An 18,104-nucleotide genomic window follows, 5' to 3' on the forward strand; every position below is an offset into this window, starting at 1 on the left:
ACAGAGTGTTGGACTGGATGGGTCATTGTCCTGATCCAACATTGGTTTCTCTTATGTTCTTATGTTCTTAATGGAGTAAAATATGGAATGCGAATATCAAATTGACCAAATCAGTTGCATTCAAAGAAAATTTGTATAAAATGTTCTATAGATGTCATCTAACCCCAGATAGGTTAGCTAACATTTATAAAAACTTGAGTGACAAATGTTGGAAATGTAATAATCATGTTGGATCATACTATTACCAGGGTGTCAAACACATGGCCTGGGGGCCGGATCAGGCCCCCGGAGGGCTTTCATCAGGCCCACAGTGGAACTGGCCATCTCTGGCTTCCAGTTCTGCTGCTGCTGCTGCATCATAGCTTGCTTCAACACTCAGCCATTTCATGTTTTAACCTGGGTCCTCAACTCAAAACTCTGAGCCTGAGATTTCTGTGGTGAATGTCAATAAATCAAAAGTAGGTTTTCAGCTTACAGAGATAATGTTTGAAGCATGTTTTCATTTTAAGTAAAAAAATTGTGTTTGTGTCCTTTATAAAGTTTATATCTCCATTACCTGGCATTACATTTTATGACACACATGGCCTGGCCCATCAAGGTCTCATTTATGTCAGATCCGGCCCTCATAACAAATGAGTTCGACACCACTGTACTATCATATGTGGTGGACATGTGAAAAGATTCATAAATACTAGATTGGAGTACATACTTTCTTACAATCAGTGTTGAATATTACAATAGTTTTTAAACCAGAAGTATTCTTGTTAAACTGTCTACCAGATGACTTAGATAAAAACCATAGATACTTTATTTTACATGTTTCACACACACACAAAACCTTTATTGGCATGAAAGCACAAAACATCATGGAAATATGGAAAAATACTAAGATGCATCAGTCACTTACACTTACACTATGCAAGCCTCGTCTTCTGATTGCATAATATAAAATTTTTGCAACAGCCTCCATTATTTTGCAATTAGAAGAAACAGAAGAAAGTGAACAATTGAGTCATGAGAGTGCCAGCTCTTACCCTCTAGAAATGGAGTAATAAAATGAGATCAGATATCCCTATAGAGGTATTTTATATGTTATAACAGCAGCCAGAATCTTATTTGCAACGACATGGAGGACATTGAAAATCCCAACACTTAATAAATTAATAACGAAGATTATGGAATGTGGTGAAATGGACAGTTTGACAAATATACTAAAAGGAAAAATGGAAGAAGAATTTATGGGACAATGGAGGGTGTTTTATGACTGGTTAAAACATAAGTATTAAGAAACTAAGACTAAATGAAGAACAATAAGAAAGATGGTTATAATAGTTGTGAAGCTTTCAGGAGAGGTTTTGCATGAAGAATGCTAATTTGGATTTTTTTTCTACAACTCTGTACTCCCCACCCCTTTCTTTTCCCTTTCCCCCTTTCTATATATAAACTAATAAAACTCTATGAAAAAAAAATCATAGAATCACAGAGTTGGAAGGGACCGTACAGACCATCTAGTCCAACTCCCTGCTCAATGCAGGATCAGCCTAAAGCTTCCCTGACAAGTGTTTGTCCATCCACTGCTTAAAGACTGCCAGTGAGTGCAAGCTCACCACCTCCCTAGGCAGCTGCACAACTCTTACTGTAAAAACGTAATTTAAACCCATTATTGTGAGTCCTATCCTCTGCTGCCATCAGGAACAGCTCCCTGCCCTCCTTTAAGTGTCAGCCCTTCAGATACTTCAAAAAAGGCAAGCTCACCACCTCCCTAGGCAGCTGCACAACTCTTACTGTAAAAACGTAATTTAAACCCATTATTGTGAGTCCTATCCTCTGCTGCCATCAGGAACAGCTCCCTGCCCTCCTTTAAGTGTTAGCCCTTCAGATACTTCAAAAAAGCAATCATGTCCCCTCTCGACCTCCTCTTCTCCAGACTAAACATTCCTAAGTCCCTCAGCCTTTCCTCATAGGGCTTGGTCTCCAGGCCCCCAATCATCCTTGTCACTCTCCTCTGCACCAGCTCCATTCTGTCCACATCCTTTTTGAAGTGAGGCCTCCAGAACTGCACAGAATTCTCTAGGTGTGGCCTGACCAATGCAGTATACAGCGGGACTATCACATATTGTGATTTGGATGTTATGCCTCTGTTGATACACCCCAAGATTGCATCAGCCTTTTTTGTCATTGCATCACATTGGCTGCTCATATTTAACTTATGGTCCACCCATACCTCAGGATCTAGTTCACACACACTGCTACCCGGAAGTGTATCCCCCATCCAGTATGCGTGTTCCTCGTTTTTGTTTCCCATTTGTAAAACTGGGCATTTATCCTTGTTAAATTGCATCTTGTTCACATTCGCCCACTTTTCCAGCATGTTCAGATCTTGTAGAATTCTGTCTCTACCTTCTGGTGTGTTTGCTGCTCCTCTGAATTTGGTGTCACCTACAAACTTAATGAGTAGTGGCCAGTGGGTGAAGACTTGTTTGTTTCATCTAGCATTCCCTCAATAATACCTCCTCCCTGGCCTATGTTTTAAATTGATGTCTGTTTTTAATTGAGGTATGTTTTTAGTCATCAGGCACCTTGGTGAGCCTGACTGGGCTGAAAGACAGGTTATAAATATTCTAAAATAAATGCTTGAATGAATAAATGTACTTTCTCATAGAAATAAATGAGACTCACTCAAAAGTGCATAAAATTGAGTAGGTTCTGTTGTACAACCTGGAGGACCTCGAGGACCCAGATACCCCAGAAGCGGCCGTCCCATCTCCACTGCCAGACGCCCTGGCCCGGGCCGGCGAGGCGCCTGGCTTATCTCACATCAATCTTCCGGCAGACAGCACGGCCGTGCCCCGAGAAGCAGTGCTACCCGCCCCACAGCAGCCAACACCGACCAGCTGTCAGCCGAGTGCAACGGTGTCACCTTCTACCCCGGTTCCAGCACCTCGCCGCTCTACAAGAGCACGTAAAGCACCCTCATATTTACAGGACTTTGTGTGTGGGTGTCTTTTGAACCAAGGGGGGAGGGATGTAATATATCCGTCTCTGACCACGTGCGTGGCTAGGTCACCATGCGGTCATGTGAAGCGCTGAGCTTCGCTTGTAAGAACAATGGGCCAAGCGGATCCTAGCCTGCACCAATAGGAAGGCTAGGCTCCCGGCCGAGAGCCCATGGGACTCTTGGCCACTATAATGACCAATCACTTGTGTGTGGGTGTGTTTTGGGTGTGGAATTGTTGCACATATAAACCGACCTGCGAGCCAGTTTTAGTTGTCTTGTTCCGAACTAAATAAAAGTATGAGAGCTGAAATCGCTAGTAGGTCTCAGTACTTTTCAACTGGTACAGATTATGTAGCTGTCTTGCATAACATGATTTGATACCTCACCCTCCAAGTGAACAGCAACTTCATGAGGAGATAACTTCTGTCGCTTTTTAATGCCAGACAATTTGCTGCAAACAGCACAGTCACAGAACACTTCTGGTTTAATGGAAAGAATAAAGCAGGCAGAGTGACAATAAATATAGTGAGTAAGTTTAGCTTGTAGATTTCATTGGAACATGCGTCATGAATGATATGAGACAGAGGCAAAAACCAGGATCTGTCCTTTTCCATGATGGGTGGACCCCCCCCCCAATGAGATTCCTGTACCACAAACCAGTTTCAGCACAATAGAATTTGTCTGGAGCCTTGAAAAATGTTGTATTACATGATACCCTGCATTTGAAATTAAAGGCGCTGTAGGATAGAAGGAAAGAGAGAGAAATCTAAATCCCAATTGCATCTATGATTGGATGTTGCATTACTAATGCATTGTAGCAATATTCACAACTGGATTGTTTTTATACATAGAAAATCCAATTGAAAAAGGTGAAATGATAGTACAACATTCAGCTCTGTGTGGATGCAGCCGTATGGGACTAAATGCTAGATTTAAACTCAACAGAACATATTTCCACATATATGGAGAAAGTGGAGGTTCTAATCCCCATAATAATCATGGATGGTAATTACTGTGGTGTACAAGACTGTGATCTTATACAAGAACATGGCTGCAGACAGCTCGCAAGTTAAATATCACAAAGAACTAGAGCAGTTCTTAGAAAGGATGAAATGTATAATGTAGTGCCAGATGGCAGAAACCACAGAAGGCCTTCAATACCTCAGACAAAATCTGAATCAGCCGCAAGTGGGCGCCAAAGATCAGCGATTTCAGAGTGGTACATGCTTTCTTTCACATTGACACACAACAATCTTGTATGTTTGTGAATTTAGACCTGTACTGGATTTCTTGGCATATTAAAGAAAACAATAATGGCAACAGTATAAAAAAATTTAAATTCATCTCCATATATCCTTCAGGTTGGTGAAGGGAAAAGCATACACTTTAAACAGAACCACTGTATACTGGTTGGGGAGGGCTGCCATCAAGTCACAGGTGACTTATAGCGACGCCGTGCAGTTTTCAAAGCAAGAGATGTTCAGAGGTGCTTTGCCACTGCCTACCTCCACACCACAACCCTGATTCCTCAGTGGTCTCCTTTCCAAATACTGACCAGGGTCGACTCTGCTTAGATTCTGTGATCTAACGAGATCGGACTAACCTGGTTTGTACTTAGTAATTTCAGTGAGTGAATCAGTTCTGTGGGGTCTTATTGGCATATCTCTCAAATCTTTTTAAACTATTACCTTCAGACTCACAATTCCATACTAGCAAAAAGAATGTTTTACATTAATATGTTTGCAGTGAATACTTCCAGTGTATCAACATTCAAACTTTTAAAATCTATAAATAGTACATGGTTGTTTATGTCCAAATTCCCAGTAATACATAGTAGCAAGTCAATGAGTGTGATGGTATGGTACAGAGGTTAGAGTGTTGGACTAAGATCTGGGAGACCAAGGTTCTAATCCCCACTCTGCCATGAAAGCTTGGTAAATGACCTTGAGCTAGTCACACACACACCCCACAGTCTAATCTTCCTCACACATTTGTGAGAATAACATCCAGAAGAACTGAATGATGTAAGTCACTTTGTGTACCCACTGAGGAGGAAGGTGGGGTCTAAATGAAGTAAATAAATAGTCAAATAAATAGACCAAAATAGATACAATCAGCAAATAAATCCCATTATATATCAACATGTGCACAAAAAACCAGTTATATAATGGAAAATTAGCACTGTGTTCCCCTATCAAAATAATTATTGAACAGGTAGATTATTTGAATTTTGTTCAGTGTGGAATAACAATAAATCCTATGGGCTCTGGTCTCTTGCATTCCTCAATAATAGTAATCCCCACCTGTGAATTTCTTTTCAGTTGTTTTATAGAGGAAAGAAAAAACAAAGCTTCCAATAGCTGTTCCTCATCTTACATGCAGGGCAGGTGCCATCCTTTGGTAAAGCTCTGACAAGGTAAGAGAAACTTGTCCTCACATATGGTACATACAGAAGCACAGAATATCTTTAAGTATCATAATTGTAAGCAGGACAGCCTCACTGAATCATAAGCTAATAAACATACTAATACTACTGTGGTTAAAGGACACTGCACTCACAGGTATATGTGTAAATAGTGGAACTTCTTGTGGTAGATGTTTACATTTTGAACTGTGCATGTTCAAAACTAGGCCCGTTGTATGTATGTATGTGTGTATGTATGGATAGATAGATAGATGATAGATAGATAGATAGATGATAGATAGATAGATAGATGATAGATAGATAGATAGATAGATAGATGATAGATAGATAGATAGATAGATAGATAGATAGATAGATAGATAGATAGATAGATAGATATGAGAGATAGAGAAAGATTATACTGCGAGTTTATGTCAGAGTGAAGTCTGAGTGACTGTAACACTAAGTTTTGCCAGTTATATTTACAAGTTCTTATTTTTTCAGTAACAGTTCAAAATAACCAGAAACCTATTTTGTTCTTCATTAAATAAATCAATTTTTATTTAAGCTTATCCCAGCAATCAGTACGGTTCTTCCTCAGGGCCACATAGTCCTCTGAAGTGCCTAGGTCATTCTACCAGCAGAGAGAGAGATCTGGAATTTTTAATTCCTGGTGGCAGCAGAAATCTATTAAGTTTAGGTACACAAAGCATGTTTAAAGGTAAAACTGTCTCCCCAATAAGCAAGAACGTCACACTCTGCTTCACACACCACCCGGCCAGGATAAGGGGGTTGTCTTGAGCTAAAGCCTTCTCTGGGATGATGGTATTCAGCCTTGCCTGGTAGAACTCTATCAGGACTTCTTCCGGCCATCCCAAGAGTTTGGCGGCAGTGGCCTTGAACTCATCTGAATATTCTTGTACTGAGTGGGTACCTTTGTGGATCCCTCGCAGCCAGGTCCGAGCCTTCTCCAACTCGAGGGGATCCTCAAACTCGTGTCAGAGAGCATGCATGAAGGCATCAACATCTTTTAGCTCCGGTGCTGCCACATTGTACAGGCCGACAAACCAGTCTGCCGCTCTGTCTCACAGCTGGGAGCCCATGAAATCCTCTCTTTGCTTGTCCGAGGCAAAAGTGTGTCCCACTAGGGTTGCCAGCCTCCAGTGGGGCCTGGGGATCTCCCGCTTTTACAAGTGATCTCCAGCTGACCGAGATAAGCTCCCCTGGAGAAAATGGCTGCTTTAAAGGGTGGACTCTATGGCATTGTACCATGCTGAGGCCCCTCCCCTCCCCAAACTCCACCCTCTCCTGGCTCCACCCCCAAAGTCACCAGATATTTTCCAACCCAGACCTGGCAACCCTAGTGTCCCACTCTCATAGCATCTTCCACACATGTATCTCAAAGAACGCCAGCTTGGCGGGGCTCCCATCAAAGGTTGCCTCCAGGGCATCTCGGGGCTGTTCGCGCTCCGTGCTGACCTTATGAGGAAGAGGGGCCAGCCGGGGAGGTGGTTCGGTCTTGTCACCTTTCCCCTCTTCTTCCTCTTCTGACGTCTCGGATACTTCCTTCTCCATCAGTTCCTTCACCAACTTGGGTAGATTCTTCATGAGATACTGGAAGTTTAGCTCCTTCAGGTCGGAGTGTAAACTGGAATGAGCCTTGTCCGCAGATGAATCTTCTCCCATTCCTCTCACATTCTGCCCAATTTGGGGTCATCTTGGAAGGTGTGCAAAACATGGCATCATTCATGCTCGCTCTGCCCTCTGGCTCCCTAGAATCCCAGGGTGCCTCCCAACCAGGCTGGATCATCCCAGTGATCAGGAGGCTGGAAAATGACTTGCTTCTTGAGGTGCAAACCTGTGCCCTTGGCTGTCTTCTTCTTCTGGGGGTCAGGCACCAGGTTCTCGGGTTCAGACCCGGTGCTAGTGCCTGCAATGCCATCTCCATTGCCATTCCCCATTTCCTTTAGAATGGGAGCCAGGTGGGAGAATAAGGGAGTCCTAACAATCTGTCAGTCAAATCACTCTCCACATGCACTTTCTTTAGTGAATGTTTTATTTAGAGATATGAGATGCTGTAGGTTCAAATGCTTTGTTAGGACTGATTTGCAAGGCGGGAAACACAAGGTATAGTTACATCCCCAAGTTCCATGCATTCAACATCAGCATTACTACCGTGGTTCTGAAAGATATACAACCACTATCTAGCCTGACACAGACTTTACTTCAAGGACGTTTCTCATGTGAAAGATGTCTTGAGGCCTCCTAGAATAGTTACCAAAGCTAGCCTCCCTAAATTACTACAGATACTCACTCCCCCCCCCAGGAATGCAATGGCAGCGAGAGCAGCGATAAGGGAATAAAGAGAAAGCTAAACATATATTGGGGTGCACGGGAAGCAAGCAGAATACATCAGGTTAAAATGTAGCAGATAAAAATACAACAGGTACAGCTGCTCAAATGCCCGAGTCTGACAGTCTGATCTGTAGGTGTCTTATGCATCAAAAACTGCAACACATATATAATGTAATAGTCCACATATTAAATTATTTTTTAATTCAGATGCAATTATATGCTCTTCCCAGAAATATATAATTCATTCATCTTGTTCTTCTGTTGTCATATTATGTTACCACTTTTCTAACCAAATTAAAATGCCATAAAAGTTTATATAATGTTATAAACTATTAAAACTGTAGTGGGATTTATATTTCCCATTGCTTTCAGTGAGAAATATTTAAGCATGTATTTTCCCATAAAAATAAATGGGCCTCCAAAGGGCTTTTGCTAGATTGCTAATGATTATGCAAATACATTAGTTGCTTGATATGATATGATATCTATCTTATTCTCACAGTTGGCAGAAAACAGATGGATTTGCTCTGTTACAATTTTAGGCTAGACAGTGTGGCTAAAAACAGAGTAGGGGAGGGAAAGTACATAAGAACATAAGAGAAGCCAATGTTGGATCAGGCCAATGGCCCATCCAGTCCAACACTCTGTCACACAGTGGCCAAAAATACCAGGTGCCATCAGGAGGTCCAGCAGTTGGGCCAGGACATTAGAAGCCCAGTGGGGTCAGGACACTAGAAGCCCTCCCACTGCTTATACAACCAAAGTATAGAGAAAGGAGAGGTAGGATGTCAGAATGAGGAAGTTGGATCCCAGTGTTGGATTTAAGCCCAAATGGAACACATTTGTATAAAGGATATAATATTTATCATGGTGACTGAAAAAAGAAATTGTTAACCTGAAATGTAAGAATTCTTTAGGAATAAACCTAAGTAAACAATAACACCAGAGTCGTTTTGCACCATTCAAACAAACATTGAGACTAAGAAACAAAAAGGGAGTTCTGTCAACTCAGGACCCATATTTTCCATTCATCCTCCATAACTATCATGTTGTATCAGGTTTTCTTGGTGCATATTTCTGAACAAAGGTGAGGATTCTGCCCTACAGATTCACGCATGGTCCCTTATATGGTGTACAAATCTGTGATTTCAAAAAAGAACATTGGTGCAGACAGAACTAAAGCAGTTTTTCGAAAGGGTGAAAAGTATGGTCTAGCAGCAGATGGCTGAAAGGGTAGGCAAGGGCCTACAGTAACAATCTCATGAAAAATCTGAATCAGCCACAAGTGGGAGCCAATTTCAAAGCTTTTATAGAAGTTGCTTTCACACACACTTATGAGTTTGCTTCTTATTTGATTTGTGGCAGATTTCCTGCCATGATTTTCTTTTTAAAAGATATCCCAACAAGTGGTTAAACATTTACAACATCTACTTGCATGTATCATTCCAGTCAGCGTATGAAAGCACACTTTGGAGAAATACATTTTAATCTGGAGGTTTGTGCTGTACAAAATCCTTCACATTTAGTTTTTAAAGGTTTTTCTTTCTCCTACCAGCCACAGTGTTTAGTCATGCCGGCCACATGACCACGGAACTGTCTTCGGACAGCGCTGGGTTTTTGGCTTTGAAATGGAGATGAGCACCGCAACCCTAGAGTTGGATTTGACTGGCTTTCGAGCAAGGGAACCTTTACCTTTACCTTTTACCAGCCACTACCCAACAGCAGCTGAGCAACCAGACAGGGAATCACAGTCTGCTGTGGACACACAGCTGGGAGGCAGTGAAGTGCTGGTTTCATCCCCCAGCCCTGAGCTGACAGCCAACCATCCTATCTCCTCCAGGATGCCCAGGTCCGCAACAGCAGTGCTGGCTCAGGTGTAGAGGGGATTTACAGTCCATACAGAGGTCTGCCTGTCTCAGTTGCAGAGGAAGGAGAGACATAACCAGAAGAGACATGAAGCAGCTGTTGCAGAGCGTGATGTAGGGCTTGGAGCATATACATTGGAGTACAGGGGAGGAGTTCTTCCGCATGGCTTCAACATGTTCCCCTTGGACGCTGACCTGCCACTGCTGCTGTATCTGACTTGCTTTTTGGAAAACTGAACATGGCCTGCTCAGACAATTCTTGTGTTAACTTCCAGACTCTGTTTATTAAACTCTGGCATCCTGCTTCTGATAGCCAGCTCCAGCTAACTGCCTGAGTTGAAGTTGTGTATGCTGGCACTTGCATGAAGCAGAACAGTAGTTCTCAGAATCACAGGAAATTCCATGGTAAAACCATAAGGTTTCTGGAGATCCCTAGAGCAACCCTATATAGGGATGGGCATAAACGAGGGAACTGAGATCGAAGGCTTGTTCACAAAACACACTGGTTTGTGGCCCTGAAAACCCTGTTGAAAGGGACCGCAGTCGCTTTAAAAGGGTTTGCAGAAAGCCTGAAAAACAGCTGAGGGGGCTGTCTTCTGCAGTCCCTTTAAATCGGGACTGCAAAAGACAGCCCAAAAAACAGCTGCACTGCTACTGGATTCAAATCTAACTGAACCACAGTTAGTGAAGGGGAAGGAAGATATCCATTCATTAGAAGAGGGGGCAGTCTGTCAACCTGTGGGATGCTGTGTACTCACTAGGAACAGAAGAACTTTCAGTGTTACATCAGTGTAAAATATACTACAGACTAAAGAGTGGGCTTGCAGCTGATCAAATATCTCCATTTTTTCTGCTTATGTAATTATAGCTGAAGCTGAAAATAGCCAGAGTTTCCTCCTATTTACTTTTCCCTTTGTGTCAGGGAGTGAGAGGACAAGCCATTCTCAAAAAGAGATTTCATTCATCATTAGCAAACAATCTAACAGAAGAATGGTCAAGTAATAACACTTCTCAAGTAATTGTTGCAATACCTAATGACCGGCTTTGTGGATGCAATCACATATGCAGTTGATCACAGAGTAAAATTGTAATATAGTGATCAGCCTTTATAGCTGAAGGAGAAAAAAAACACATACAATATCCCCACATTTCAACATCATTTTATCTTTTACAGGAACCTTGTTTCACAATGCAATCTACGTGCATGGTCACTGAGATGTAACTTTGTTCTGTGGGGCTTATTCCTAGGCAACCTTCTGCAGGATTGCACTCTAGTCAATTGATTATCTCCTTTTGAACTGACTGATTAAACTGAGCTGAATGTACACATTTCCAAAATTCAGTACAAGCATCTTTTTAGAATAATGGACCCCCACACACACACACTACCCTACCCATCCTTCCTATAGTTAAACAGCTCTTCCTTTGGTGAACTTTGTTGAGTGGATTGGTAGGATACAGGCCCATGAGACCTTATTATTTAATAAATACAACCTCTTTTCTTTGTCATGCCTAAAACCAAATATCCTTAAAAATAAAGTAGTGTGCTCCTAACTTACAGTCCCATGGAATAAAATATTGCCCTCACAAACTAAAATTGGATGTTACCAACGAATCAGCTACTTGTTATAAAAACACTCCTTTAGCTTTCTTTTCAAAACAGGTGACCTTCTATCCTATTCTGAGGATGCCTCTCTACTTTCTTTTGGTAGCCCTTCTGTTCATAACAAAGATGAATCATTATCTTCACCCTGAAGGTACCACTTTGCTTGTACCATTTCAGTTTATTCCACATTTTCACAGATTACATCACAACACTGTAGGGAATGCCTCACAAAAGTCATAACTGAAAGTTGCCAAACCAGGCTCTTTGATAAACTGCCATTAAGTATACTTCCTTGGGTCAGTCACAAGTTCTCTCAGAGCTTTTCTCTCAAGAGCAGTCCTCAAAAGAGCTCTCTCAGCCCCCCCTACCTCACAGGGTGTCTGTTGTAGGGAGGGGAAGGGAAAGGAGATTGTAAACTGCTCTGAGACACTGAATGAAGGGTGGGGTATAAATCCAATCTCTTCTTCTTCTTCTAAATTAGGTCCACTAAAACACAACTTCTTATCTACCTCTCTTGTCAATGGATCATTCCTTGAACAAGTCAATGGTAGATGTTCTTGTATAAAAGACCTGACGAGTTAAGACTAGTTTTACAGCTTTCCTAAACCATCGGTAGGAAAACACATAAATCAAGGGGTTGCAGGCAGAATTGAAATAAGCAAACCAAATAAGAACATCAAACACACTAGGAGGGGTAATAAAATTCACCAGGCTGTCCACCATGGTGTCTATTGTAAAAGGCAGCCAGCACAGGAGATAGATTCCTACAGCTATTCCAAGTGTTTTAGCAGCCTTCCTTTCCCTCTTTGTTGCTCCTAATTGGGTCTGAGACCCAATTATCTTATTCGTGTTATTTATCTGCCTGGCTTGTCTGGTTGCCACAATAAATATCTTGACATACAACCCTATCATTATGAGGCATGGGAAGAAGAAGACTGGGAAGTTTATCCATCCCCAGAGTTTATTGAAGAGCAGCTGGCAGCTACCAATGCAAGGCACGTCCTGTAAGAACTGCTCTAATCCTTCCTCGATTGCTTTGGTATAAAGGAATATGGAAGTATAAACCACAGGCACGCCCCAGCCTATTGCTATATAAATGCAAGCAACCCGGGTGGTGAACTTGGTAGGGTAGAGCAATGGATCACAGATGGCACAGTGGCGGTCAATGGATATAAAGCAGAGGTGGAATATTGAGGTCAAGCAAAAGAGCGTGTCCAGAAAGGTGTGGAACCGGCAGAAGTCTTCCCCAAAGTACCAGCAGCCTTCCACTGAACGGACCATGCTGAAAGGCAGCACTGTTAAGCCTAGGAGGAGATCTGCCAAGGCAAGTGAAAGTAGTAAGAAATTAGTGGGTGTGTGAAGTGTTTTGAAGTGGGAGACAGAAATCACCACCAGCAGGTTCCCTAGTACTGTGAGGAACATCCCCATGGCACAGACTAGGTAGACAGCCAACTGGATTCCAAAGGAGTGTAGAGTTCTGTAGCAAGAGCCATTGATCTCAAAGCATGGTGGGCTTAGAGTTGCACCTTCCACAACAGAGTTCATCCTTCTTTCCCAATTCAGCCTGCATTAAATAGCTCAGATCTGGCGATCTTCATCTGAAAAAGAATGTATCGGGTCACTTAGAAGGTAAAGAAGATGTAATATGTAAAATGATTATCACAGAGCCAGTTTGGTGTAGTTGTTAGGAGCGCGGACTCTAATCTGGGAGAACTTGGTTTGGTTCCCCACTCCTCCACATGCAGCTGCTGGTGTGACCTTGGGTCAGTTACAAGTTCTTTCAGAGCCGTTCTCTCATAAGCAGTTCTTGAAGGAGATTTCTCAGCCCCACCTACCTCACAAGGTGGCTCTTGTGGGGAGGGAAAGGGAAAAGAGATTGTAAACTGCTCTGAGACTGCTTCAGGTATAAATCCAATCTCCTCTTCCTCCTCATCTGGTTGAGTTATGTGAAGTTCAACACACTGATCTAGGAATGGGTGATCATGTACCCTGATGAAGTCCCATTGGCTTTCTATAGAAACCAACTTCTGTTTCCTCTGGAATAATTCATCTGGAATAGTTAGTTTCAGAGAGTGGCCATGTTGGCCTGTAGTAGAACAACTAGATTTGAGTCCAGTAGCACTGACCAAGAAGCTTTTTTGGGGTATAAGCTTTTGAGTGTCAAAGCTCCCTTCATCAGATACCTTTGTCAGATCCGGAATAGTTAGTATCCCTGGTTCTGTTGCCACTATAGTCACGAAAAGAGACCTGCACGGCTCTGAAACTGTGGAAGAAATCCATCTCATGTGCTGCTGGATATTTCTGACTGACAACATGCTCAATATTTTCACTGTCAGATCAGGTCGGCAATATCTGATATGATGGAAGACACTCCCTATATTCCCAATGCCAACATTGCCTTCCGAATAAATATCAGAATATTGGAATTGGTAATGGTGTAGGAGAGGCAGCAGTAGCAGTGAAGAGGAGTGTGTGTACCCCAGCTTGTCTGTGGTGCATTGGCTCTATAAAGTTTAAAGAGGCATTATTTGCAATGGGTAGAGATCTGGCCTCTGCAGTTCAGAAGCCACTTCTACCACCCACTGAAGATTGTCAAAACCAGGCCCTTTTGTGGGAATGGAGTCCCTGGACTTACCTCACAGCCAATCTTAGGGCCACTTATGGCCCCACTGGTCATTCCAAAGCAATACTGCATCTTGCTGAAAGTTCCAGGTCTGCACTGTGCCCCACGAAGGACTCCAGGGCCACATTCTAGCCCCTTTAAGGAGCTGCTGATATAGAGGCAGCTGAGTCTACTCCTCAGAGTCCCATGAAGCTTCTCTGCACTCAGCAGCAGCAGGCTGCAAGTGGGGTGCAGTGCAGCCTGAGAGCTGCTAGTGGGGCTGTAAAAGGCCAAAAGATGGGCTGTGAGGTAAGTCCAGGACTCTGTTCCTAGGTGAGGTCCCTGCTGTGGACAATCTTCAATGAGCACTAGATAGGGATGCCAGCTTCCAGATGGGGCATGAAGATCTCCCAGAATTACAACTGATCCCCATATGACACAGATGAGTTCCCCTGGCAAAATGTCTGCTTTGGAGGGTGGGCTCTATGGCACTGTACCCTGCTGAGGTCCCTTCCCTCCTCAAATCCCACCTTTCCCAGGCTCCAGCCCCAAATCTCCAGGAATTTCCCAACCCAGAGCTGGCAACCCTAGCAGTAGACCTGGCCTCTGAACTCTGGAGGTCAGGTCTACCTCTCATAGAAAATAATGGCCTATTATATTGTAAAGGCCAATGCATTGTGGACCAGCTGGGTGCCAGAGGGAGCTTTCGCACTCTATTCCCTCCCTGCTTCTGCTGTCTTGGGGGGGGGGGGGGGGGGGGGGCTTCAAAAATTACCATTTTAATTTCCTTTAAAATGGTACAATCATGGACTTCACTAAACTGGGGGAATTGTTCCAGTATCTTTCATGACTTCCCAAGACAATAACAATGCTCTTTAATCTTATGTTGGTATCTAGCTGTTTAAAGGCAATCTTTTGCTTGCACTGTGACAACTGCCACAGCATCATGTGATAGAAAAGGAAGGCATTGCTAGACTGACCCACTTGCACATTGGGAAACAATGGGAAAAAACATTTGTTACAGTATATACACTTGAAATCACAAGTACGCATAAGTGGATTCTATGTTGCCTGCATTTCACTCTTCTTGATTTTTAACCAGGGGGATTTCAAAAATCAGTGTGCAACTTGGAGCATGCACAGCTTGCCTTCAGGTCATTTGCATCTCTCCCCCATCTTCTTATATAACCAATATAAGCACAAGCATTGATTTTAAAAACAAAAACCAAAACCCCTGCAAGGAAAGGCATTTTGACATGACTATATGTAGGATCTCAAAAATAGTTTTTTTTTTTTAAAAAAACACATCCCTCAATGTTCTGAGATGGGAAAATATCATACCAAATCATGCAAACTGTTGTATATATATGATTACACCAGGATTGCTTCCTTGTACTGTTTTATCAATGTACAGATGCTCTAGTCTCGAATGACATAGAAAGGGTAGAATGGGAGGACACAACTGAAAACTTCAGCAAGTGGGATGAGGAATAATTTGGAAGTATCTCGAGCCACAGGCTATATTAGAACATGAAGATTTTGAAGTGGGAATCTTTTCCTTTGGTCATGTAGTGAAGAACCTCCTTGTGTGGTTTTCATGTACCACAGAAGCAGAAACTCTGATAGCCAGGAGTTAAATGCAGGGGGGTGAGGCCAGTCTCTGCACCTGACCAAGGAAACAACTTTTGCAGACATTGTATATTTGGAAAGCCATGACAACAGCTGCTGTTCATGTCAAACATGAAGTAAATGTAAGCAGGTACCTTTCTATAAAAAACACTTGTTGATGTGCGTTACCTAAATGTGCATTGAATGGCCTTATTATCTGTTGTAGAGTAAATGTATAAACATAAAACAGATATTATGCTTTTTTGATAGAGACATAATAGTTCATTGTTCAGGAACATCCATGCATATTCACAGAGGAATTTCATTTAACAGTAGCTCAGTTTTTGTGCACATCTTATTAATGAAGATAATAGTTAATTACTTATATGACAAAGAGCACAACAGGGTTTTTTGCAAACCAAGGAGCAATGCTTTCTGAAAAACCTTTTCTACTGTAAGCTGCCAGGGCAAGAAACTGTCTTCTTGTTTTTACTCTTTCAATGCCAGACACACAGATTGCATTGGATGCATGCCATTTACTCAAAATTGTCAATAGCAAGTTCTTAATTTCAGATTCTACAGTTTTTTAAAATGAAGGATCAACTTGTGTCCCTCACATCTAGACATTGTAGCCGTATAAACAGAAAGTATCACAGGCTGAGAATTTCTTGTCCAATACATTTTATAACTAATTGTATGACTATTGACGTACGGACTGGTGTCATTGTTTAATATTTAAACTACTGCTTTACAAAGCAAATAAAGTAGGATGAACAAACTGCACAGTAATATGCGTAGCATTTGTAATGATGGAAAATTCCAAGATCTTTTTGTTGTCTTTTTATCCCCCAAATCCAACAGTCAGCTTGTATCATTTGAAGAGACAAGTTTCTTCCACTGAGACAGAAAAAAACACACATATTTTTTTTAAAAGTTTAGTAAAATGCAAGGGAAGCTGATAAATAGGTCTCTGTTCGGGTTGTAGGAATACTCAGTTCCCTGTATAGGGACTGAAATACCACTACAAAACTCACAGTACACTGGTTTACCTGCTAGAGTCCTCTGCACTGGTCTCCAAGATTCTCTTCTAACAATGCCTTCATTCCAGGTCTGGGAAGTAGAAAAACAACTGATCCGATCCCTTATATAGTTTGAACAAACAGTTGTCTCTAATGAACAGTGTGTTTGAAGGGTGTGGCCACAAAGCATGTATGTTCAACAATAATTCTGCTTGCTTTATAGTCCTGAAGCTCACAAACAGGTCCACTTGATTATTATTTTTTATGTTAACAGCTGGATAATGAATTGGCTATGAATTTCTGCCATGTAATAGATTTAACCTTCCAAACTGTCCTGACTTTATTTCTCTAGTTCAGTGTGTTCTATCTTACCTCTAGGCCTAAATAAGGATTTTGTTATCACTACTTTAACAAGTAAGTGACAACTCTAAGCATTTTAGGATTGTCTTCATTTTTTTGTGCCAGAGCAATGATATGCTTTTAGTATTCAGTGTGAATTTTATCTGCTAAATATCACTTTTAAAATACATTCCGGACATAGACATTGTGTTGGATCCTATGAATCTATCTACTAGAGCAAGAAATATGCTGGCAGAAAAGGCATGAGAGTGGATTTTGGCCACTTTCTCCTCCTCACTGAGGTCACCAATCACTATGCGCATCCCACAGCCCTGGCGTACCCTTTAGAGCATTCACAGGCAGTTGCTGGAAGAAGGGGAAGGTGGAAAGATCAATTTGCACCAGTGCTTTCTGCACATGATACATAGGATCCAACCCATAGCTTAAAATATATACTGCCGGTTACTTCTAGAAAGGCTGGGACTGGACACAGGCTTAGATTTACTTGCTGAAGCACAGTCAGACCTTAAACATGCATGTTTTATCTAAGTCACCATGAAGCTGTGACGGTCAATAAAATGGCTAAGCACAGAGGACAGAGCAAGCTTCCTTAAACAGTTTGGTTCTACTTATAAGAAGCATTTATATGAGAAATGAGAATTTGCTCAGACAGGCAAATAGTTATTTGTATTAGGCATGTTATTTGTATTAGGGATGTCAGCCAGAGAGAGTCAATGCTACAGGGGACTTTCAGATTTGTTACTGCATTCCTGGTACAGATCACAAGAATGCTTCTTTCATTGCAAGGTGCATATGAACAACTAGAACTTGAATGTGGAAATATGATCAAGACAAGAAATACAAAAGAAATTGCAGCAAAAATCAACAATTGCTCTTCTTGGAGCAAAAATCAACAATTGCTCTTCATGACACTCCAGGACTGTTTCGTTTATTTAAAACATTTCAATACCACTTTTCAGTAATAAATTCAAATTGATTTAGAGTGCTCTGATTGGATATTAGTAGGACACCTATTGGAGTAATTGCTTTCAGCATCACCAGAACAGAAAAAGTGATACGGGGAAGTGCTACCAACAGATCTGCTCTGAGTAGGGATCCCAAATCCCCCCGGGGGGCGGGGAAACCTCCGCCCCAGAGGCCCGTTCCCCGGCGCCACCAGATTGGGCCCCGGGGGGAACTCCTCCCCGACGTGCACGTCACCTGGAAGTGACGCGGGCACACTGGGCACGCTGGGGGCGGGGCCACAGCCATACAAGGGAAAACTCTATGGTTTTCCCTTGTATGGTC

General features: G+C 42.2%; 1 protein-coding gene across 1 annotated transcript; it reads right to left on the reverse strand.

Annotated features, from left to right (window-relative positions):
- Positions 1-11,753: 11,753 nt before the first annotated feature.
- Positions 11,754-12,773, reverse strand: TAAR5 (trace amine associated receptor 5). Its single transcript, XM_015411321.1, has one exon. It carries the CDS (start codon positions 12,771-12,773, stop codon positions 11,754-11,756), a length of 1,020 nt encoding a protein of 339 aa, XP_015266807.1.
- Positions 12,774-18,104: the final 5,331 nt, after the last annotated feature.

This window comes from Gekko japonicus, unplaced genomic scaffold (assembly GCF_001447785.1).
Source record: "Gekko japonicus isolate JY-2015 unplaced genomic scaffold, Gekko_japonicus_V1.1 scaffold2263, whole genome shotgun sequence".
Lineage (NCBI taxonomy): Eukaryota > Metazoa > Chordata > Lepidosauria > Squamata > Gekkonidae > Gekko > Gekko japonicus.